At 34.5% G+C, this 24532-nt stretch overlaps 1 protein-coding gene across 4 annotated transcripts; it reads left to right on the top strand.

Moving 5' to 3' along the window:
* Nucleotides 1–685: 685 nt before the first annotated feature.
* Nucleotides 686–22845, top strand: ESD (esterase D). 4 transcript variants are annotated; one of them, XM_037002093.2, is made up of 11 exons: nucleotides 788–804; nucleotides 3456–3503; nucleotides 5545–5619; nucleotides 6200–6288; nucleotides 9872–9970; nucleotides 10860–10984; nucleotides 15581–15700; nucleotides 16941–17039; nucleotides 18055–18171; nucleotides 18917–19084; nucleotides 22621–22845. In XM_037002093.2, coding segments are annotated over exons 2-11 (975 nt in total). In that variant the 5' UTR covers nucleotides 788–804; nucleotides 3456–3501; the 3' UTR covers nucleotides 22702–22845. The 4 variants fall into 4 exon arrangements, with proteins under 4 accessions (XP_036857989.1, XP_036857987.1, XP_036857990.1 ...); XM_037002094.2 differs by lacking the exon at nucleotides 3456–3503 and having other exon boundaries at nucleotides 686–804; XM_037002092.2 differs by lacking the exon at nucleotides 3456–3503 and having other exon boundaries at nucleotides 740–804; nucleotides 5501–5619.
* The last annotated feature ends 1687 nt before the right edge of the window (nucleotides 22846–24532 follow it).

Here is a 24532-nt window from a genome sequence, read left to right as displayed (position 1 = left end):
TACCAAGTGCAGGGTCCTTCTGATACAGGGATCCTGCTCTGCTGCACAGGTTGAACTCCAAGACAACTAGCCCTGCCTTTCAGATCATGTCACAGTCTGTCAATATAGCTGTTGATTAAAAACAAAATTGAAGCTTTTTGTAATCAAATTAATTTTCTCAATGGGCAAAGTACACTCACAATCAGTTCAGTCAAAAATTCAAGGGAAAATTTGTTGTAAGTCATCAACCATATCGAGAGAAGATTTTAAAAAAGGACTTTGGTAGAAGTCCCGCTGTGAGTCTGGCCCAGGTGTTAAACTCAGCCTACCAAGCAGGTGAACTGGAATGACTGGGCCGACCGAGTAGGGAGGAGCCTTGGCATTTGGTCCTGGTTTCTAAATAACTTCGAAGCCTTACTTGGAAACCCTTTCCACGAATTAAGCGGGAGCAGACCTCAGGTTTCTATCAGGCTCAGCCTTCTCCTGCAATCTCTGCAGGGAACCTGGGCGTTGGGCTGGCGGGTGCCGGTCCTGGGGGATCCCACAGCCGGGCCAGGAAAAGAAGGAGCCAACCACGCTGGGACCGCGGAACACTGGGCGGTGAAGAAGGAGCCGGGGACGAGGCGGACGTAGCCGCTGGGGTCGCGGCGCGGCAGGGCGGGGCCGAGGCGGAGAGACCATGGGGGGGTAGGGCGGTAGGGCCCTGCGGGGGCGGGTCCTGGGGGGTGGGCCCTGCGGGGGCGGGCCCTGAGGCGGTGCCTCCGGCGGCCATGTTGAGGTCCCGCCTTTCCGGGCCCACAACTCCATTCTCCGAAGCCGCTGGAGGTAAGACGGCCAGGGCAGAATCCCGCTTGTCCTGGGCCCGCCTGGTTCTGGGGGTGCACGCGCCACCCCGCAGGACACCATCGGCGCGGACGCCGGGGCTGGGGTCGAGGCCCGCAGGCGAGAGCGCGGAGACCGCGGCCCCAGGCTCCGAACGCGACCGAGCCGGCCGGAGGCTGCGGGCTGCGGCGCGGACCTTGTTCCGAGGCTCAGCGACCCCCCCCCCCGCTTCCCCCACATTCCTTTCCTTTACTGAGCTTAGAAGAATAGCCCTGGCGCTCGGGCCTGCCGTCTCCCCGGGAAGCTGCCCGTTTCTCAGAAGCCCGCTCCGTGGGTATAGCACGTTCCAGTTTATAGACGTTCCCGCGCAGAGACCACCACCGCGTAAAGTAGATGTGCGCCCAATGTACTGACGAGAATTACCAAAGCCTTGGTAACCCCGTCAGGCGCCTGGTTCAGAGGCCGGCGACCGGGGAACCTGCATCTCCTGAAGCCGTTGCAAGGGCTTTGGAAGCCTGTTCGTGTTGTAAATACTCCATCCGAGTTGTGTAGTGGCCCGTAGGTGGAGATCACTTTTGATGGGGTCGTCAAGGAAGTGGCAGTTGAGCAGACCTTGAAGGAGGGCATTCGAAGTTGAGGGAAAAACAGCCAACATTTGTGCGCCTGTCATAGACAGCGGTGCTCTAAGCAATGTGTGAATTAACTCATTTACTCTCAGGAACAGCCCTATTGATTGTATTATATCCCCATTTTACAGATGGGCAAGTGAGCCACAAATATAACAGGTTGTTCAAAGGCATGTAATAGTGCATGACGATGTCAGAATTTGAAGTCTGTATCCAGAACCTGGTCCAAAACTATTACACCATGGCATTGAGTAAACCCACCCAGTAGAAACATCCAAGCAATTCTAGAATTCTACATAACTGAGTTTGACTGTATTAAGATAATAAAGTGAGTCCAGAAAAATATGAGGTCATTGAAGACAATTTTGAGAACCAAGTTAAGGTGTTTGGAGTTAATGGATGCTGTATTTTTTTCCCCAGAGTGGATTAAAACCTCATATATGGGCTAGCCATATGAGTTTTTTGAAGGAAAAAAAACTATACTTAGTATACTGTTAAAATATAAGGGAAGGATATATAGAGTTTATTCATCCTTATTTATTTTTCTGTCAATTCTTCATAGTTCCAATTTTACGAAGTTTTAATGGCATCAAGCTTGAAGAAATATTAATTACATTGTCTTCCATTTCTGTGATTTGCTTGTTTTCAGCTACTAGCCTGACAGCTGAGTGGGATTAGCAATAAATAATAAATTTAAATTGCTGCAATTGCATGTAGACCATGTTAAGCCTGAAGATGTGATGTGTGTAGGTATCCACTGAGCAGTGAGTTAAATAGATTAAAGCCCTAGGCTTCCAGGCATGATTAATTTTAGTGGGACATACAAGAAGGAAACAAAGTCCAAGGCCAAGTTTTAATCGCAGGGCCGCAGTCAAGATAGGTGATGTTGGGGAAATTGTAAGAGCCTGTGTTGATTGTGGAGTGGGACACACTGAAAATTAAGAAATGAATCAAACCAAGAAGTCTGAGAGAATGGAAACAAAACAGATATATATAAAGGCCTTTTGATGCTCACCAGATGAAGGAAAGAAGGTTAAAAATACAAAGCACAGATTTCTGGAAGTGGATGACATTTAGCTTCAGTAAATACAGTGAAGAAAAGTAAGATTGAACAATTTGGCTGATTGGGGGAATGGGTTTTTTGTGAATAAAGATATCTTTCTCTTTAATAAAGAAATTTAATAATAATCTGATTGACTTGGCAATACACTTAAGAAAAACTTTATTCTGTGAAAACTATTGATACTAATTTCCATGACTTTCAAGGAAAATTGTGTAATTGCCACTAGCAGTATGAAATTTTTTGTTTTAGTTTTTTTTTTGAGAGGGAGGGTTGTTTTGTTTTTGTTATTCTAACCTACTCTTTCACTCCCTTTTCTCCCACAAAATTTGTTCCAGACCTAAATCAAAATCCAGACAAGTGATGCTTATTATGTACTATGTCTCTGTTTATCACTGTATATCAGTCTCTAGCACCATTCATAAACCCAAGCAATTGTCTCACCAGTCCATCCTTTCTAGTCAGTCAACCCAGCAGTCTTCAAGTTCTCTTCTCTTCCGTCCTTCCTCCCTGCATTACAAGTTATCTACAACTCTTAGCCAGACAGGGCTTGGCGTTTTATCATTGTTTACTTTTCTAGTCCCCATTCCTGTTTTCTTCATCTTCAGGAGCTGACTACAACTCATAGTTCCAAGTCACACTTTAATACCCTTTTTTAAACATCTATTTAAAAAACAAAACAAAACAAAAAAACGACTTTCTTCATAGGAATCTTATTTCAGCAAAAGTTTTTGACCAAACAACAGGTCTTGTGGCAAAATAGGTAATTAGATTAATAGCAGAGGTGAAGCAGGTGCTCTTCCATCAGCTGCATTCTCCATGCTGCCATATCCAGGGTAGACAGTCACCCATTTCAAGAGAGGAAATTGTCTCTGTTGAGAATGTGTATTGTACTGTACATGTCTGTATAATCTTTGTGGTAAAGTATGTCCTGTTTATAAACCATTCTGTCTTTTTATTTTTTCAAGATCGTCTACCCTTTGGTGCTGACAAGAAAACAAGTAGTACTTAGACATGTAAATCTAAGTTTTATTATGTTTAACTTTGAAAGTTGAATGAAAAATGTAATAATTTGGTCTAAATATGTAATTTTTCACACAGAAAAAAATTTAGTGAAAAATGTAATCACCTAGTACATCCTATTTCTTGTATATATCTAGTTCTTAGCTTATGTCATATTTTTTTATTGAGCCTAACTTTTTCATTTATAAGTGAAGGTAGTTTCTAAATGTGTGGTTAGGGGGGGAAAAAACTTTAAAAACTTTTATTTTATTTCTTTAGTTCATTCTGCCAGTATGAAAAACATTATTTAACTGGGTTTTCTCTAGCCCAGTGGAAAGTATTTTGATTTTTAATTAAGGAACATTCAGAAAGCAGAGGAAGTAGATTTGTTGTGGTTTACTAAAATAGAGGAGTAGCAAAGTATAAAACAACAGGTAAAGGATTAGGTAACTTTTAAACTTTCACATAATTGGTAGAAATTTTAAAAGTAAATTATTAACTCAACAAATAATTATTAGGTACCTCTTATGTACCAGATTTATGCTAGTGTGCCATGTTTTGGGAAAGCAGACACAGTGCCTGCTAGGTTTAAGAATACAGGAATTCCTTGTAGAATAATTCAGCAAGTACAGTTTATTTCTTGGGCTTGTGTGTATACATGTTAAAATTATACATCTATCTTAGTTCACTGTTTAAGATAGGATCATGAACAAGGAGTTAATATTCAATAATTAATAACATTTGTAAACAGTTTGTTGTTTAAGAATTGATCCTCTATAGAGTAAAAGCATAAACCTGTGAATAGAAGGTGATGTTTTCTGTGTGTAATTGTAATTCTAATCCTATAAAATTAGTCAGTCTTAGAGTGTCTTAGAAAAGAAGAATTTAAGGACCCTCTAGGGAGGCAGCAGAGCATAGCAGCAAAGAGTAGGCACTATGATTATGATGTTAGCCTTTATGGTTCAAATGAACTTTTCAGTGCAGAGCTAAGTATTTGGATTTACTGAGAGTAATAAAATGTAGGATTGAAATTAATCTTATTTAGAGTTTTGCAAAGACATTTCCAGTATTAGGTTTTGAAGATTATATTTTTAGAGAGTATCCCTAACACTACAACTGATGAACATACGTAGAACATTTCACTGAGAACACCAGAGTGGTAATAACTGTTCCTGGTATCTGAGGATATTTTATTTAGTGTATATGGTTTACTGATTCATAGTAAGGAGGGAAAAGGAACTCTTCCTTGAAAAATACAAATCAGAATCAGTCCCGTTCCTCATTGTTCAACAGGCACTTATGATAAAGATGGTTTCCCAACCTTTTTGTACTTATCATTAAAAATTAATGTGTGGTATGTTAACATTTACATTTGTCTGCTAAAATGTAAAAGATTTGTTGGAGAAAAAGAATTATCAAACTTCAGAAATTTCCAGTGATAAGCCATACTTCTAATTCACTTAGAATAGCCTTATGTTTTTACCTGTTGATTCATTTTAAAAGGAAAAATGTTGATATAAAAGTTGTGTATCACTCTCTCTGAAAAACTCTCATAGGATAAGTGGTATGATTTGCTTTAGCATATAGAAAAGTGTATAGTGTACTCTCAGTATTCCATAAATGTTTTCTGTTACACTATTTTCCTCCTATTTTAAAATCAACCATAGTCAGTCATACCAATTCCTTGACTCCTTTGTTTCAGTTGACAGGTCAACTGTTAACAGTTTTTAATCTTCCAAGCTAAAGTAATCAATTAGTAACAACTTATTTATATTGCATTCTTTTGTTCTTTCTAAAAACAGGGCAGTGCACAAAAGAAACTTTTAAATTAATGACTTACCAAGTACAAAAATTTTCTAAAGTGAGTAACAAGTGGTGTATAAAAGTTATTTATTTTTTAATATTATTTATCAGAGAAAATAAGCATGTAAAAAAGTATTCCAGAGGTAAAAGTTACATGTTTGGATAATTTATCTGAGAAAGTTTTTCTAATTAGTTTCTAATTTTTCAGGCACTAATTCTTTAGAAATTAATGAGGTTAATCTTCACTACTAGGGGAAGAATGGCATTGAAACAGATTTCCAGCAACAAGTGTTTTGGGGGATTGCAGAAAGTTTTCGAACATGACAGGTAACTACTAAGAAAATGCAGTTTTAGTTATCTCTCATTGTGCTTCTACCTATTTGGTTCTTTAAATAAAGCCCTTGGAAGGTCATTGTTGCACAGATTACTGTTTACATGGAAAAACAGTTTTTATCAAAATTATCTAGTTGTGATATTTGTGACTATATGAAATATTAGTGATAAACTCCTAATTAGGGATGTGATACGTTTCAGTGCCCATGAACAAAACATGTAATTTAAGATCTTTAGAATACATTTATTACAAAAATCGATTTGTTATCTTATATATCTCTTCAGAAACAGAAACTTTTCTTTTAATAATATTGGTCCTACATTGAGGATATTACATTTATTATTTTAATATATTCTGCCCCAAATCACTCTGTGCTATGCACAGCTCAGGCTGAGGCTGGTTAATAGATCATATGCTGAATTGACCCCATTCTTTCTTTAAGGGCTAAGGTATATTCCTTAAATGTTGGTAGAATCACTTCATTTGGACATTAAATCGCTTAATTTATGTTTCTGTCATGACTAATGAGGGGCATTCATTTTTTTTTTTTTTTTGTGGCTGTTAAAATCACAGTATTGAACTGAACTGCAAGATGAAATTTGCTATCTACTTACCACCAAAGGCAGAAACTGGAAAATGTCCTGCACTGTATTGGCTGTCTGGTAAGTGTTAATCATTTGAGTTTTATAAAGGAGTTTCTTTTTCTTTTTAACTGGGTTATCTTACTCTTTTATCTTGAGTTTATTGGTGTGCTTTCTGTGTCATTTATAAAAGACTTTAGGAGCCTGTCATTGTCTGCTCTTATTTCATGTTGAGAATAATTTTAGGCTTACCAAATTACATAATTTAGTAGAGAATGTAAAGTTCTGAACTCAGTGTCAAGAACTTAAAAAAGTTATTTATATAGTTTGTACCTACATAAAAATTTCTGGAATTTGTAGAGACTTTACCACTCAAATAGAACAATATTATTAGATAAAATCAGAACACCCATGATACACTAAATAGAAACCACAGATCAGTAGCTTCTTATAGTCTTTCTTCCTAGAATATTTTAATTGGATTTCATCTCTCTTCCCTGGCAACGATCTGGAAAATCACAAAAGACCACTGATGTTTTTTGTAGTCTGTGGTGAATTTAAAGACTATAGAATGAACTGTAAGAGACTAGGTTTTGCCACCAAAAGTTTTGAACCCCTGTGCTCACTTTTCTTTCACAAGACATTGGCACTTCATCTTTAGAAGCAGACATTACAAGGAGAGACTCAGAAACCAAATTATGTTATAGGAAGGCTATTTTTGTTTCCTTAAAATTGCTTCTTACAACTTTGATTTAATAAATCCTCTCTTATATGTGCTTTATCAAGGATATATCCCAAAAAGCAGTCTTTAAAACTGAGAATAAACATTTTATTTTAAAAGATAAAAATTAGTGCCTATCTAAATTTAACTCTGCATCTCATTTCTGTGATTGAAAAAAGCAAACTGATTTTGCTAGAAGAGCACTGGGTGTTGTCAAAAGCAACAGCAACAAAATTATGTTTGGTTTAGGAACATAGCATCTATAGCCAAAGATGATCTTAAAAATCATGTAATCCATGGAATAAGAAACTATTAAAGGCCTGGAGAAATTATGTATTACCCAAGATCACATAACAGATGAACAAGTTTTCTGACTCATGGTCTGACAATATATTCAGTCTTTTTTTTTTTTTTTCATTTTGTTTCTTATAACAGCTACTAAAGTCTTGGTTTTGGTTAAAAGAATAATAATTCAGATTAGAAGTACCAAGGTATTATGTAATAGGCACTATAATAGTAAGGCCCTAAATTTCTGATCAAGACATATCATCTGAGCTTTGTGAGTATGAAAAATAGAATTTTCATTTGTTCATATCACATGATAGGACAGTTGCCTTAGATGCTAAAGATAGACCTTGGAAATTAAGGCTTGATTTTTTAAAAAAGGTAAGACTGTATGATTAGTACACTTGATAAATAATAACAAAAGGATTTCAAGAGGTTTATTCCTAGTAAGTTGAAGGTAAACAATAACAGAAAGATATGTCAATTGTTATATTTCTAAAATTAATAAGTTAACTTTAATCAAAACATCTACCTGAGATTCTAAAAGATGGGGCAACCATCAAAATAGCCCTTCTTACCTGAATACCCAAGAGATTTGAAAACATATCCATACGAAAACTTGCAGACAAATGTTCTTATATTATATTATACATTATTTATAATAGCAGAAAAGTAGAAACGAACTTAAAGATCCATAAAATAATAAAATGATAAATAAAGCATTATGCTAAGTGAAAGAAGCCATTCACAAGAGGTCACATATTGTTAAATTCCATTTGTATGAAATGCCCAGCATAGGCAAATACATGAAGATAGAAAGTAGACTAGTGGTTGCCTAGGGCCTAGAGGAGGGGTTTGGTAGAAAATGGGGATGACTGCTAATGGATGTGGGGTTACTCTTTGAGGTGATGAAAAGATTTTAAAATTAGATAGCAATGATGGTTGCATAATTGTAAATATATTAACAGTCATTGAACTGTGTTTTAAATGGGTGAATTTTATGACATCTGAATTATACCTCAATAACATATACCTGTTAAAAAAAACAGCTCTTCATATAAAATAAGTATGACTGATCATACTTATTGAGTAGATATTAATTAGTAACCATCTTCATATTCTTGAGTGTAATCCTACTGGTAGAATTTTCTTCATTTCTTTGAGGCTGTAATTCACTTTCCACTACCTTAATCAAGGTATTTGTGTTCTAACCAGAAAAAAGACAGACTTTTCTGTTCTCTAAACAGATTTAAATTTCCCAAGTTGTACTGTGGCCCCAGACACAATTCAAGACTCCATGTGTTATAACATTTAATCTCACAGCCACCTTATGAGGAAGACACAGGCAATATCATCACCATATTTCAAATGAAAGAACTGAGGCTCAGAATATTCAAGTTCCTTGCCTAATTTTGGTTAGCTGATAAGTGGCTGAGTGACATTTAGAACCAAATCCTGTCTGAAATCCAAACCTATGCTTTTTACACTATTATCCTGGTTTTTTTTTAACACATTTGTATTAAGGTCAGCAAAATTTCTGGCCTTTTATCAGTATTTGGGGCAGTTCTCCACCATGGTACGGCTCCAATATCTCAAGAAGATGTACTGGGAAGGAACATGGTGGCAAACAAGGACCTTGTTCTCTTGCTGTGACTAGTGAAAGTGTATGTATGTCCTAACAGTGTATTTAGCCATAAACTCCCTTAATACTTTATCCAATCATACTTGTAATTTTGTATCTTATATTTATTAATTTAACAAATCTTTATTAGTCAACCATTTCATGAGTCTCTATGTTGGCTGTTAGGGGCTAAATAGAAACTCAGAGTGTTCTGAAGTGATTCATATTGCATCATATGTATCAGTAAACATTAATGTTGCTAATTGTCAGATGTAGTGGGGTATGTAGCATTAGCCACTGGAAAAGGGCTGTTTGGTTAGGTGGTGTTTAAATCAAGCATCTGTTACCAGTTTATTCTTGTCCATTCTCACATTGTCATAGTATTAGGCTGCTATAATAAGATAATTAAATCATCCCTTCTATCACATGATTGAAAATCCTAGAGCTAAGAAAAGTGGCAGAAATGGTTGTAAAAGCTGGGCCTAAAATTCAATTTAAGGAAGGCATATGGTGACCATTATATACTGTCTTCTTAGATCAGTAAGGAATATGAAGATGATTAAGTTGGATTTTGTTGCTGAGAACTGCTTAATATAAAAAATATTAAGTTATTTGTATTAGATGACTTTGAATATTTATATTTTGATGTAGGAATAGTAACATATTTACTTAACATGTTTGATAGCATCTCACTGGGGTGGGTACCTATCTCATTTATGTACCATATTGTCGTTCTACAGTTTGAAAAATTTTGAATTCCTAAACATATCTGGTTCTAAGGATTTCAGTAATTGAAACTTTCATGAGTGACTTTAAAAGGAGAGCTATGGGAGCATTTAATTTAAGACAGTTTTTAGATTAATGCTATTATAAACTTTATAAGAAAAAGTACTTTAGTGTCTTTTTCAGAATTATTTCTTAAAAGGGATAAAAAGTTTTTAATAATACAAGTGAGCTTGTTTTCCTGTACTATAAAAGGATGAAAGCTTATAAACCATTCATAGTATAGCATGAGATAACAATATTTTTGTCTTTAGGTTTAACTTGCACAGAACAAAATTTTATATCAAAATCTGGTTATCATCAAGCTGCCTCAGAACATGGCCTTGTTATCATTGCTCCAGATACCAGTCCCCGTAAGTGTTCTTATTCAAGAGATCCTTGGTGAAAGTCTAAATCTTTAAGACTGAATTATAAGTGAAATAATATATAACTGTGTAGTTCATTTCATATTTTTGCTATTATCTCTATTAATCTTTCAAGTGACAACATGACTCAAAAATGTCCTCACTGAATTTTACCCATGACATCACTTTTAGAAGAGGATACAGTTTTGCTCTTCCCATTTTACAGATTAAGACACTTCAAAACAGATTGAGCAACTTGATTAATATGTGATATTGGCAGTAGTGTCAAAATAACATGAGAAATTTTTCTGTTCCATAGGCAAACTGTCTTGTCACGTGATTATATCTTCTCTCATCGTTCATCATCAAATGATCATACAGTTAAACAAGTATTAGTTTTAATGTAAGTGAGAAGAATATTTAGAGGAATGAGAATATCAAATATTTGAGAACATTATTTGTCAGAGAGTTATTGTGACACTAGAACTGTCAGGAAAAAAAAAACGGAGTTTAAATGACACTAAAACTATCTAGAAGCTAAATGGCTGGCTTTGGGAAGTCCTGCATTTCCTTTCACTGGCCATATACAAAATCAAGACATGTCTTGATAGAAATGTAGTGAGAGATTAATTCAAAAGAGCATCAAAAATATAACATGCCTAGGAATGAACTTTTTAAATATGAAGACTTATTTTTTCTAAGTATAAAATTTGCTTAAGATCATAAATGAAGACCTTAATAAATGGAAAAATGTGTTCCTGAATAAGTAGACAAAATATTATGAAGAGGTCATTTCCCTCAGTCTGCATTTTAATGAAATTATATTAAAAATTCCTAATCATTTAAAAGTGGGCCATTATTATGGGGTAGATGAAATCATAAGATTTTTTCTTAATAGGTGGCTGCAATATTAAAGGCGAAGATGAAAGCTGGGACTTTGGCACTGGTGCGGGGTTTTATGTGGATGCCACTGAAGATCCGTGGAAAACTAACTACAGAATGTACTCTTATGTAATGAAGGAGGTAATTTAATTTATGTTACATTGTAAATTGATGATTTCCAAATGTTTGATTTTAGACATTAAGTCCTTCCCCCATTCCTGAGAATTTCAAACCAGAATATGGTATTGCTGAATCTCTTTGGTACAGATTTATTAATTATCTACTGAAGTTACAATGTTTACTATTACTGTAATCCTATTTACTATAATTTAAGAGAATATCAAATATTTACACTAAGCATCAAAAATTAATACTAGGCACAATTTTAAAGATTTTAATAATTATATCGATACCTGTGTACTTACCCAGGTTATGCAAAGAAAACAGTATATGAAAATTTTTCATTTCTCTGGTGGCTTGTTCATTCAGGCATCTTTTATAGTGATTATGTATAAAAGTAAAAACTTCATTTATCTGTAGCTGGTTCATTCAGACATACTTTGTAATGATTAACCAAGGCTAAGTTAGAAAGGATACATAAGTGGTAAAGCGCTGCTTCTGTTAATATTTATGTGTATTTTATGCATTTTTGTAAATGTATGATTTTAATTAATATGCACATCATAAACACCAGAAACAATAATGTAAAATTTTAATAGCCCATACTTCTATCACCCCAAGCACCAAATATGTTTTGGTATATTCCAGACTTTTTTGGGTATTCCACACTAGTTTACGTATAATTGTAAAACTTTTTTATCTTGTTCTTTTTTTTTTTTCTGGTATGGTTAATGTACAATTACTTGAACAACATTATGGTTACTAGACTCCCTCTATTTTCAAGTCCCCCCAACGTACTGAATTGCAATCACTGTTCATCACTCTAGTAAGATGTTATAGTCATTCCTTGTCTTCTCTGTATACTGCCTTTCCCATGTCCCCCTCCGCTATATTATGTGTGCTAATTGTAATGCCTCTTTTTCCCCCTTACCCCTTCCTTCCCACCAATCCTCCCCAGTCCCTTTCCCTTTGGTAACTGTTAGTCCATTCTTGAGTTCTGTGAGTCTGCTGCTGTTTTGTTACTTCGGTTTTTCTTTTGTTCTTATACTCCACATATGAGTGAAATCATTTGGTACTTGTCTTTCTCCGCCTGGCTTATTTCATTGAGCATAATACCCTCTAGCTCCATCCATGTTGTTGCGAATGGTAGGATTTGTTTTTTTCTTATGGCTGCGTTATATTCCATTGTGTATATGTACCACATCTTCTTTATCCATTCATCTACTGATGGACATTTAAGTTGCTTCCATATCTTGGCTATTGTAAATAGTGCAGCAATAAACATAGGGGTGCATCTGTCTTTTTCAAACTGGAGTGCTGCATTCTTAGGGTAAATTCCTAAAAGTGGAATTCCTGGGTCAAATGGTATTTCTATTTTGAGCATTTTGAGGAACCTCCATACTGCTTTCCATAATGGTTGAACTAATTTACATTACCACCAGCAGTGTAGGAGGGTTCCCCTTTCTCCACAACCACACCAACATTTGTTGTTGTTTGTCTTTTGGATGGTAGCCATCCTTACTGGTGTGAGATGATATCTCATTGTGGCTTTAATTTGCATTTCTCTGATGATAAGCGATGTGGAGCATCTTTTCATGTGTCTGTTGGCCATCTGAATTTCTTCTTTTGAGAAGCGTCTGTTCAGATCCCCTGCCCATTTTTTAATTGGCTTATTTGCTTTTTGTTTGTTGAGGTATGTGAGCTCTTTATATAATTTGGATGCCAACTCCTTATCGGATATGTCATTTATGAATATATTCTCCCATACTGTAGGATGTCTTTTTGTTCTACTGATGGTGTCCTTTGCTGTACAGAAGCTTTTTAGTTTGATATAGTCCCACTTGTTCATTTTTGGTTTTATTTCCTTTGCCCGGGGAGATATGTTCATGAGGAAGTTGCTCATGTTTATGTCCAAGAGATTTTTGCTTATATTTTTTTTCTAAGAATTTTATGGTTTCATGACTTACATTCAGGTCTTTGATCCATTTCAAGTCCACTTTTGTGTATGGGGTTAGACAGTAATCCAGTTTCATTCTCTTACATGTAGCTGCCCAGTTTTGCCAACACCAACTGTTGAAGAGGCTGTCATTTCCCCCATTGTGTATCCATGGCTCCTTTATTGTATATTTATTTACCATATATGCTTCGGTTAATATCTGGGCTCTCTATTCTGTTCCACTGGTCTTTGGGTCTCTTCTTATGCCATTACCAAATTGTCTTGTAGTAGAGCTTGAAGTCAGGGAGCGTAATTCCCCCTGCTTTATTCTTCCTTCTCAGGATTGCTTTGGCTATTCGTGGTCTTTTGTCGTTCCATATGAATTTTAGAATTATTTGCTCTAGTTCATTGAAGAATGCTGTAGGTATTTTAATAGGGATTGCATTGGATCTGTAGATTGCTTTAGGCAGGATGGTCATTTTGACAATACTAATTCTTTGTATCCATGAACATGAATGTGTTTCTATTTATTGGTATCTTCTTTAATGTCTCTCATGAGTGTCTTGTAGTTTTCAGAGCATAGGTTGTTCACTTCCTTGGTTAGGTTTATTCCTAGGTATTTTATTCTTTTTAATGCAATTGTGAATGTAATTGTTTTCCTGATTTCTCTTTCTGCTAGTTCATTGTTACTGTATTGGAATGCAACAGATTTCTGTGTATTAATTTTATATCCCACAACTCTGCTGAATTCAGATATTAGATCTAGTAGTTTTGGAGTGGATTCTTTAGGGTTTTTTTTATGTACAATATCATTTCATCTGCAAACAGGGACAGTTTGACTTCTTCCTTGCCAGTCTGGATGCCATTTATTTCTTTGTGTTGTCTGATTGTCATGGCGAGGACCTCCAGAACAATGTTGAATAAAAGTGAGGAGAGTGGGCATCCTTGTCTTCTTCCCAATCTTAAAGGAAAAGCTTTCAGCTTATCGCTGTTAAGTATAATGTTGGCTATGGGTTTGTCATATATGGCCTTATTATGTTGAGGTACTTGTCCTCTATACCCACTTTGTTGAGAGTTTTTATCATGAATGGATGTTGAATTTTGTCAGATGCCTTTTCAGCATCTGTGGAGATGATCATATAGTTTTTGTCCTTCTTTTTTTTGATTTAATGGATGATGTTGATGGATTTTCGAATGTTGTACCATCCTTGCATCCCTGGGATGAATCACAGTTGATCATTATGGATGATCTTTTTGATGTATTTTTGAATTTGGTTTGCTAATATTTTGTTGATATTTTTGCATCTTTGTTCATCTGGAATATTGATCTAGAATTTTCTTTTTTTGTCGTGTCTTTGCCTGCTTTGGTATTAGAGTGATGTTGGCCTCGTAGAATGAGTTTGGGAGTATTCCCTCCTCTTCTACTTTTTGGAAAACTGTAAGGAGGATGGGTATTAGTTCTTCACTAAATGTTTGATAAAATTAGGCAGTGAAACCATCTGGTCCAGGATTTTGTTCTTGGGTAGTTTTTTGATTACCAGTTCAATTTCTTTGCTGGTAATTGGTCTATTATGATTTTCTGTTTCTTCCTGGGTCAGCTTTAGAAGTTTGTATTTTTCTGGAAAGTTGTCCATTTCTTCTAGGTTATCCAGTTTTTTAGCATATAATTTTTAATAGTATTCTCTAATATTTCTTTGTATTTCTATGGTGTCCATAGTGATTTTTCCTTTCTCACATCTGATTCTGTTTATGTGTGTAGCCTCTCTTTTTTTCTTAATAAGTCTGGCTAGGGATTTATCTATTTTGTTTATTTTCTTGAAGAACCACCTCCTGCTTTCCTTGATTCTATTGTTTTATTCTTCTCAATTTTATTTATTTCTGCTTTGATCTTTGTTATGTCCCTCCTTCTACTGACTTTGGGCCTCATTTGTTCTTCCTTTTCTAGTTTCATTAATTTTGGGATTGTTCTTCCCTGAGGTAGGCCTGTATTGCAATATATTTCCCTTTTAGCACAACCTTCGCTGCATCCCACAGATTTTGTGTTGTTGAATTATTGTTGTCATTTGTTTCCATATATTGCTTTATCTCTGTTTTTATTTGGTCATTAATCCATTGATTATTTAGGAGCATGTTATTAAGCCTCCATGTGTTTGTGGGCTTCTTCATTTTCTTTGTGTAATTTATTTCTAGTTTCCTTGTTCTTTTTTAATTGTATCAAATAAATACTATCTAATACTCTATTTGTAGCATAACTTCATTAACTACATAATATTCTGTCATATTCCATAATTTACTTTTTCCTAATACAGGATATTTATGTATTTACATATTATCTTTTACCTTAATAAATTTTACTAGATTGATTATCTTTGTGTATAATGTATTTCCTCTAAGGACTTTTCTTTTAGAATAGATTCCATAAAGTGAAATTACTAGGTCAAAGTTTAGAACACTTTATATGTTCTTTCTGTATTATCTTAGTTGCTTTCTAAACATAATGATGTACCATATATTCTTCAGCGATATATTAATAGTCATTGAGGTTTTTTTTTTCATCTTTATTAGTTCAAACCATTTTAAGACTGTGGTTTGGAAGTACCGATTATTTAGTTATCATATATAACTTTGAAAAAGTCTACACTTGTCTTTTATATTTTGTCACACTATTAAAATCTCTCTAGCTTCCCCAACTCATAAATACCAGTTTTCCAGTGGACCCTCAGAAGATGTCTATTTTTGGCCACTCCATGGGAGGACATGGAGCTCTGATTTGTGCTTTGAAGAATCCTGGAAAATACAAAGTAAGATTACCTAAGCTTCTAGTGACAGATATTTCTTTTGGATAATATAATATTAGGAACTTTAGAGACTGAAATTAGGATATTTTTGTTTTAGTATTGAGACTGAGCTTTCCTAGTGTTGGAAATTTCAAGGGGCTGTGAGGGAGGAGTATTAAATTTGACCACACAGTATATGCTCTAGAATCAGAAGTTATAGGAATTCTATCATAATAGTTTCTTGTTGGTCTGCTAGAAATTTTATAAAGCAGTTTTCATTGCTTCTTTTCAAACTATTGTTGTCTAGGCATTTTTTTTTGAAAAGTTATTCTTCATTAATGTTATTGTGGCAGTATGTATCATTTCTTATATTTTTACTGGGAATATCTGTGTAAAGTTGACTTTGATTTTCTAAGGTAGAAGATTTTCATGATTTGTACAAGCTGAAGAATTCTCTGTTCTCAATACCTCTGATGAAAATTGGAATGCAGTTGGATTAAAAATCACTCTTAGCCTTCCTACTCATTTTTTTTCAACTTTTTAGCTTTAAAATCTTTGTTTTGTTTTGTTTAAATGAGCCAAGTTGGAGTTACCACAATGAATAGAATGTTACACTGGTTAGAGCAGCACTTATTTTCCAATTTTTGTAGATATGGCAATCAGTTTGTTGTGTTTGAAGTAGAAAATCAATTTAGTTGAATTTTTGTTTCTCAAAAAAGCTAGTAGACATTAACAAACATATACATTGGTAAGAAGTCTGAAGCTGAGAGATTCCATCTCTGCATTTTATCCAGTGAAAAACAACATTGCGCCGAACACAAAATTGTATTTCATTAAAAATTCTGCTGTATTTAAGGGCCTTGCTCAGTGCTTTCTTGGCACTATTTAAGAGAAATAATACCACGTTCACAAAGGTAGGCGTGAACTGTTTGTTACTCATTAATGTTAAGCAGATAAATTAGTAGACACTCCCATTTGACCTTATTTAATAAAAATGTAATGTATTGCTTTATGTTATTTTAGCACCTGTAATTTATTAGCTCTCTTAATAGAACACACAAAAGGTGTAGTATCATAAAGAGGCCCACAGTACAAGCCTGTAATACAGTAAAAGGAAAATCATTCACAGGGGTTTTCATGACAAGTCAGACTTTATAAGCATGCTTCAGATAACTTCTGAGTTTTTAAGCAAGCTGCAAATATCTGTTTATATTTGATTTAGCAAAATAAAACTTCTTTTTAATTTTTTTGTTTGTTTCTTAAGTCTGTGTCAGCATTTGCTCCAATTTGCAACCCAGTGCTCTGTCCTTGGGGCAAAAAAGCCTTTAGTGGATATTTGGGAACAGATCAAAATAAGTGGAAGGTAGGTACTAGATGGCTGTCTTAATACTCATTCTTAAGTTTTTACATTTCTTTAAAAACTGCACTACAGAAATTATATTCCTAGCTTCTTCAAGTGAAAGATCCAGAGCTAAAAGTAATTAGCAAAAGTGTATACATTTAACAATAACAACAAAACACAATTTTCTAACTGTATTGAACTATGGCAGATGTCTTGGGGCTACATTTTTTTCCTACTAATGATTAACTTATATGTTTATTTCTAAGATAACGTTACCAAAAACAGTATATATTATTACTAAATTTAGACTTATTAACTGTGTGCTCTGTTGTACAATAGGAACCACAAAGCCTAGCTTTTTAATTATTTTGTGTATCTCTTTCAAAATCCATCATCTCTCAGGTTTGGATTTTAAACTCCATAAAAATCTAAAGATTAAAAAAGAATTTTTTTTAATTTTTACATCTGTTTTTTGAAAAATATTGTATAATGTATATTTATGTGAATATCACCAGCAAAAGATTGCTTTATTAAGCAGAGGAGAAGATGCTTCAAAATGAAAACTAAATGGTCCTTTCTATTGACTCATTTTACTCTTATGCAGAAATAGAATATTTGCAAACTCCACCAAGACTTTGAGTAATTTGCAAATGATCTAATTATCATGTGCATGTTAACAAGTAGAAAATAGTGAAGAAAAACTTTTTTTGTCCTATTGTTTAGGGTTAGATTTATTATATTGGAAAAATGCAGAAAATAATTACTATTAGGTACTTGGAGAACTGACAATGCACATACATCAGTGTTTTCAATCCTTACCACATGCAGTCTACGTGGAGTACTGAGATCTTGTGTCTTGAAGGTTGACTCTTTCCCATCTGCAGGGGGCTTATGGTCTAATAGAAAAGTTGAGTAAAACCAACTGACTGGGAGAAAGGGGGGAGAGTAGGGGCACAAGTAACCTATAAAAGAATCTAATTATATAATTTTCCTCCAAATAGCAGTACATTTTACTATCTCTTTATTCTGTGTTTAGGCTGTTGTTTACTTTATTGTTGGAATAAGGAGGCCGTGCAGAATTACAAAGTCACAGGATTTAGGACTAGTTGGACTGTATAGGTCGTCCCCCTTCCACTCTTTGAAGATGAAAAAAGCAAGTCTTTAAAAAAGCATAATATTTTAGAAGGGGATATCGTTTGCATTTTGTTTATCTTGATCTTGATTGATGCATAAAGTTGTGGTTAGTGAATATATATGAATAATCGAGTATTTAAAGGTACATTGTGAAATATAAAATTGTAACTAGTAGCAGCTCCCCAGGTAAATTTGAGTTGTTAATATGATACAGATTATTCAAATCAAGTCTTCCTGAACACTCATGGAGATAGATGTTTGGTGCTGTTAAAAAGACATCAAAAGAGATGACTGAGCATATTTATGTCTGGAATTAGAAGCAGAAAGAAGAGACAAAAAAATAAGCTTTATTTGAAATAGAAAATATTTGGAAATAGAAAAGATAATGGAGTTAGAAGAAATGGTTAATTTGTGGAGGGGTTTACCAAAAAAAATTAGTTTTTTTTAATTGAGAGGTGATTATGAACCTTAAATATTTAGAAGAAAAAGGCTGTTATATATATGAAGAATGCTTGAGGTATAGAATTCTTATCACTGATGCAGGACTGCTTGAAAGTAGGGAAGAGGCTGTAAATGGAAAATAGAATTCTGAAGACATTATAAATAAAACTAGGCAAGCCAACTTAAAAGTGTATTTCCAATTTAGTTAGCCTTGGAATTTAAGTGACTTTAAATTTCTATTTGGTTGTAGTACAGTGTGTTCTCAAGAATATCTTCCTGGGCATTTTTAAAGTTACTTTTCAGTATTTCTCCTCTTTTTATAGGCTTATGATGCTACCCATCTTGTGAAGTCCTATCCAGGTTCTCAGCTGGACATACTGATTGATCAAGGAAAAGATGACCAGTTTCTTTCTGATGGACAATTATTGCCTGATAACTTCATAGCTGCCTGTACAGAAAAGAAAATCCCTGTTGTTTTTAGATTACAAGAGGCAAGTACTAGGAAACTTTTGCCTCTTCTCAGGAACTATAAGAAAGCAAAATTCCAAAGTACTTTCTTAGTTTTATTTTAGAGTTTGAAAATCCTCCTCCACTAAGGTATTTTTAAAATTAGAATAAGACATTTAAAGTAAAAGCCCTCCTTTTAAGTTAATGGTATGTAAGACCAAATTCCCAGGCAAGGTGAAACACTGCCCCTGAGGAGTAAAGGGATGGATTTAGGGACCTCACAAGGACAAACTACATAGCCTGCTTCCTGTCCTACCTGTGCATCAGATCTTAGTGTCTTTTTGTTTTTCCTAGTATTTTGAACACATAAGTAATATATGTATCATGTGGGAGAATGTGTCAAAAGCCAATACATTTAGATATACCTTGTTGTCTCTGAGTGTCTATCCTTAACTAATACAATTTGTTTAGATTAATTTGGTCATTTATCTGAGGAAATCCAAATACCAATTCGACTATAAATATAGTAGTTTGTGTAAGTGTTAACTGTAGGTATATGTGACATAACAAGCGATGTGTTTTTTCCAAATGACTTCTTAGTATTAGCAGTCTTGGACCCCTCTTCCCCTGAGGCTGTGACAGGGATTTGTATTGTTACTACCAACAATAAAGTTTCAGCCTGCCAACAATAGTTAGAACACTGATAAAATTCTTGGAGGGAAAAAATAAATCAACTTGTTTACTTCTAAAATGCTTATATCCCAAGCAACTAAAAAGGCTAGTTGGCTATACTTAATGAGAAGTCAAGACAAAGCATTCAGTTCTCCTAAAAAGAGTGAGGAAGTATGGAAGTCACCAGCCACGGTCTTCACTGGTTAAGAGTGAGCTACACAGTCTGAAGCGGATTATATTTAGTTGGTTGTAACTGAATGAGCAGCCGAATGTACATGCCTAGGCAGTGGCTCCAGTGAGGCTCCTTTCAGGTTTTGCAAGCCAGCTTCCATTAACTTCAGATTACCTGAGGTCTGAGAATCTTATCATCTGCTTTATCATTTGATTATGAGTATAGTACAGCTGTGTTTCTTTATGAAATGGGACTGAGAAGAGGAAAATAAGCAAAAAATAATAGTATATAAATAAGTGATCTAAGGTGGGAGAAAGAAAATTATTATAATCATGTACGTGGTTGACCCAACTTCATTCCTTTACCTTTTTTTCATGTTGTTAAATGCTCACAGTCTACATTTATTAAGCATAGGAGCAAATGCTTCAAAATGAAAACTATCAGAAAAAAGATGGAGAAAGAAGAGTATTACATAGGTATATTTATGTAGATGTTATCATATGTAATTTTTCTGTTTTGGCTTCATCAAATCTAAATTGGAAAAGCACTAAGTTAGCAGACTCTAATAGCTCGTATACAGAGAGCAAATCTTAGTCTGAAGAGGAAAGGCCTCATATGTCTTATTTTCAGTTATTGAAGTGATGTAATAAGAGAAATTCCAGTGACCTAATGGAAACTTCCAGAAACAATATCAAAGCAAGGCTATACCACTTCCTCAGATCTCAGGCCCTTTTTGAAGATTCAGAGATTGGCCTCTGCACGTCCTTGTTAGAGAAGGGTAAGAACTGCACAAAATTCTAGGAATGCAGGGGTCTCTTGCTCATCTCTGTGTCCTCATGTTTAGCTCAGTTACCAAGCACATAAACTCTCAAGGAGTGCTTGCTTAGTAAGTAAACAAAATAATGCATTTTAACAGTCTTTGTACTCATGAAGAGACTTAATAACCCAGGGATTCATAACTGAGCTTTTCTAATTGGGTCTGGAAAATATGTCGGAAGATACTGCCTATTAGAATACATGTTCCTCATAGCTGCTGGAGCACTGCTGCTTTTTTGAGAATTGAGTGCAGAGTGAAAGAATATGTTCATTAATTTTTATACTCTTAAGAGTCAGAATTCTGCTAGTGAGGATTTTTCCACTTAAAATGGGAAGTAGAACAGGAAAGTAAGGCCCATTAAGTGTCACTATGTAATTGCACAAGCTGCTTAACATACAAACCAACTCAAAAAATTTAATGACAGGAGCCATCCCCATTTAATAGCCTTGGTAAGTAGAATTTAAAAACTAGTCAAAAATAACACAGTTAGCTGTAATTATATAAGCATCTTCTATCTACCAGCATGCCAATAGTTGAAATGTGTTCTCTTTCCTTAATGTTGACATTTAAAAAAATCTTTCTGGGTCTTTCATGATAGGCATGTTCTATTTTCTCAGAAAGGTGGATCTTCTGTTAAATATCATTGTGGAAGTTAAGGACATTTACTTTGTATTTAGATGAAATACACTCTTATATTGCAATACACCCCTGAGAGGTCAAAATTGTCACTTTGATTTACCCTGGTACTTCTCTAATAAAATAATAGTAATAAATAATGACAATAAATAATAACTGTAATAATAATGGGACTATCTACTATGCCTGAAACTATGCAAGGTGTTGAATGTATATGAAACTAAGCATAAAAATATAGCACACTCAGTCACATTAGTGTTTTGTTAAACACATTTTGAGACATCGATTTTCTTACCTATGGTGATTTTCAATCAGATCTGTCTTTTCATTTGTGAAAAATGGCAAGTACTAATTGGTAATTTCATAGGCCTTGTGGCCTGAAAATCATGAGCCTGTTTAACTTCTTAACAAGTCAAGAATTATATGGGTGGAAAGTGCTTTTCTTCAGGTTTCATTGTCAGAAACTGTCCTTTAGCTCAAAATTTAATTAACTGGGGCTGGTCTAATCATTGAGAGATGTGAAACCAAATAATTCCAGGGCTCAGCCTTAATTTTGACAACATTCCTCTCAGATTCAGTTTTCTGGTTTGGCCAAGACAGATTGTTTTTAAGCTACTTTGATGACTTTAAGCTAGAATTCTATAAACTGCTGTTCCCAAGATATATATATTACATACTGCTTTTGTAGGAGATTAAGAACATGTACTGATTTATAAGACCTTAGGGATTTGCCCTATTCCCTGAAACCCAGGTGATATTTTTATTAGGTCTCTTGTTTCTTAAGTTCTTAGAAAAATTCCCATTTTCTTCCACTGGAGACCATTCACTAAATTAAGATAAAAACATAAAAATCTTTCTTAAACTTTACCTCTTTCAGTTTATTCTACCTCGTAGCTTAATCATGTTTTGGGAGAGGGGCTGTCCCCAGATTATCTGGTGTTTAATATCCTTAGGTTCTTCCCACTTCAGTTTTTTTTCTTTTTCCTCTTAATGCTACTTCTTGTAGTCAGAAGACATGTATATTATGGCATATTAATGGCAGCATCTGGAAACTAGGCTGTGCAGAATGTTTCATTTTTCTTCACATTTTTGCTCTTTTAATGTTGAGTAGAAATGTTAAAGTGAAAATATAGTAAACTTGATTTTGATTATAAACCTTCCTCATACTGTAATATTTTGACTGTTTACAAGCAAATTAAGTGGCTTGAGAAATATATTTAATGTTCCTAACATTTATTTTTCTGAGTGGATAAATGTCTTACCATCTCTATTTTGTCTTCTAGGGTTATGATCATAGCTACTACTTCATTGCAACCTTTATTACTGATCACATCAGACATCATGCAAAATACCTGAATGCATAAAAAACTTAAGATAAGAGAGTCTCTTCAAGATTACAAAACTATAATAAATAAAATTGCAGGGAAAAAAAGATTTCAAACATTGGATTTCATAATGCTAAAATGCTTCACTGATATTTGAATCACCTGAATAAATATATAAACCTGCATCTGGTTTAAAAAGTTATTTTACCAGTGTTCATGTGGGAAATATTTAATTCTTTACAGCTTTTTTGAGGTCATTTGGAATCATTATTGTATTGGCCTCAGGGCCAATTGAATGATCCCATTCAAATCATAGGATGCTAACTGAAACAGAGGATTTGAAGGTAAGTTAGCCAAAAGTACTCACCTTTCCAGACTTCAAGCCTGTGAAGGCATGGACTGTCTTTATCATGTTCATTGTTACAGCTCTGGTGTCTAACTTGGTTTCTGGTAGGCATTTAATAACTTTTATTAGGTGTTGAATAAGGAATTAGAAAAGTTAAGTGAATTCCTCATAATTTGTGGGACAGCTGATATTAGAAGCCACATGTCCTAAACTCAGTCCAGTGGTATTTCTTTTCTTAACCATTGAGCCAAATAGATTTGTGGACATTGTTTTTTGGCATCTCTCAAGAGATAAGAATTAATAAGATTCAATATGAAAATACTTATATATAGAAACCTGTTTTACTCATGTGTTACTGTAAACACAGATCTTTTCATTACATACAGAATTTAGCTTGGTGAGCTCCCCAAGAAAAGTAATTTGTAAATAACAAATTGCATTCCTTTAAAAACTTACTGGACAAACTTGAAAGGTGATAGATGAAGTCCAGTTGTTTTTCAGGTTGTTCAAAAGAAACATTTTTCTATTAAAGAGTACAAAGGCTACACATTTTAAACATTCAGTAAGAATGCATACTGCATGGCAATTGAAGACATCAGGTTCTTAGAGTTACAAAATTAGTACTATTTAAATACCAGTAGTCAAAATTGAGTCCTATGGTGAGCTACACCCAAACTGGTTCTAAACAGTCGTGTTTCCTCTAATAAGAATTGTTTAATTCACAATTTTTTTGTGTTGTTAGTAATTCCTTTATAAAGCAAAACAATTGTGTAGTCCTATTATCATTGTATTGAGGATTTAGTCAGAGAAGCAGAATTAGTGGGAGGTATATACATTAAGAAATTTTATATAAGGATTTGGCTTATGTGATTGTGGGGTCTAAGCAAGTCCAAAATCAAAGTCAAAATTTACATTGAGCAGGCCATGAGGAAGGAAAGTTCAGAAGCATGATTGGACTCCATGGGCATTGCCTGATGCTATTGTCCACAGGTAGAATTTCTCTCAAAACTCAGTCTTGCTTTTTAAGGCCTTCTAATTGATTAAGTGAGACCACCTAGATTATCCAGGACAATCATCCTTTTTTTTTTTTTTTTTTTGAGAGGGCATCTCTCATATTTATTGATCAAATGGTTGTTAACAACAATAAAATTCTGTATAGGGGGGGTCAATGCTTAATGCACAATCATTAATCCATCTCAAGCCTAATTCTCGTCAGTCTCCAATCTTCTGAAGTATAACGAACAAGTTCTTACATGGTGAACGAATTCTTACATAGTGAATAAGTTCTTACGTGGTGAACAGTACAAGGGCATTCATCACAGAAACTTTTGGTTTTGATCACGCATTATGAACTATAAACAGGTCAAATATGAATATTCGTTTGATTTTTATACTTGATTTATATGTAGATCCCACATTTCTCCCTTTATTATTATTATTATTTTTATTTTTAATAAAATGCTGAAGTGGTAGGTAGATGCAAGATAAAGGTAGAAAACATAGTTTGGTGTTGTAAGAGAGCAA

The sequence above is a fragment of the Manis javanica genome, chromosome 9 (assembly GCF_040802235.1).
Source record: "Manis javanica isolate MJ-LG chromosome 9, MJ_LKY, whole genome shotgun sequence".
NCBI lineage: Eukaryota > Metazoa > Chordata > Mammalia > Pholidota > Manidae > Manis > Manis javanica.
This window is presented reverse-complemented; position numbering and strand designations above follow the sequence as displayed.

Excerpts from the sequence above, each read along its gene's own strand:
- ESD (XM_037002092.2), top strand. The coding sequence starts at position 5,522 with ATGAGGTTAATCTTCACTACTAGGGGAAGAATGGCATTGAAACAGATT. Across the intron at positions 18,172-18,916 it reads ACTCTTTGAAGATGAAAAAA|GCTTATGATGCTACCCATCT; the intron begins GCAAGTCTTTAA and ends CTCTTTTTATAG. Across the intron at positions 19,085-22,620 it reads TTGTTTTTAGATTACAAGAG|GGTTATGATCATAGCTACTA; the intron begins GCAAGTACTAGG and ends TTTGTCTTCTAG.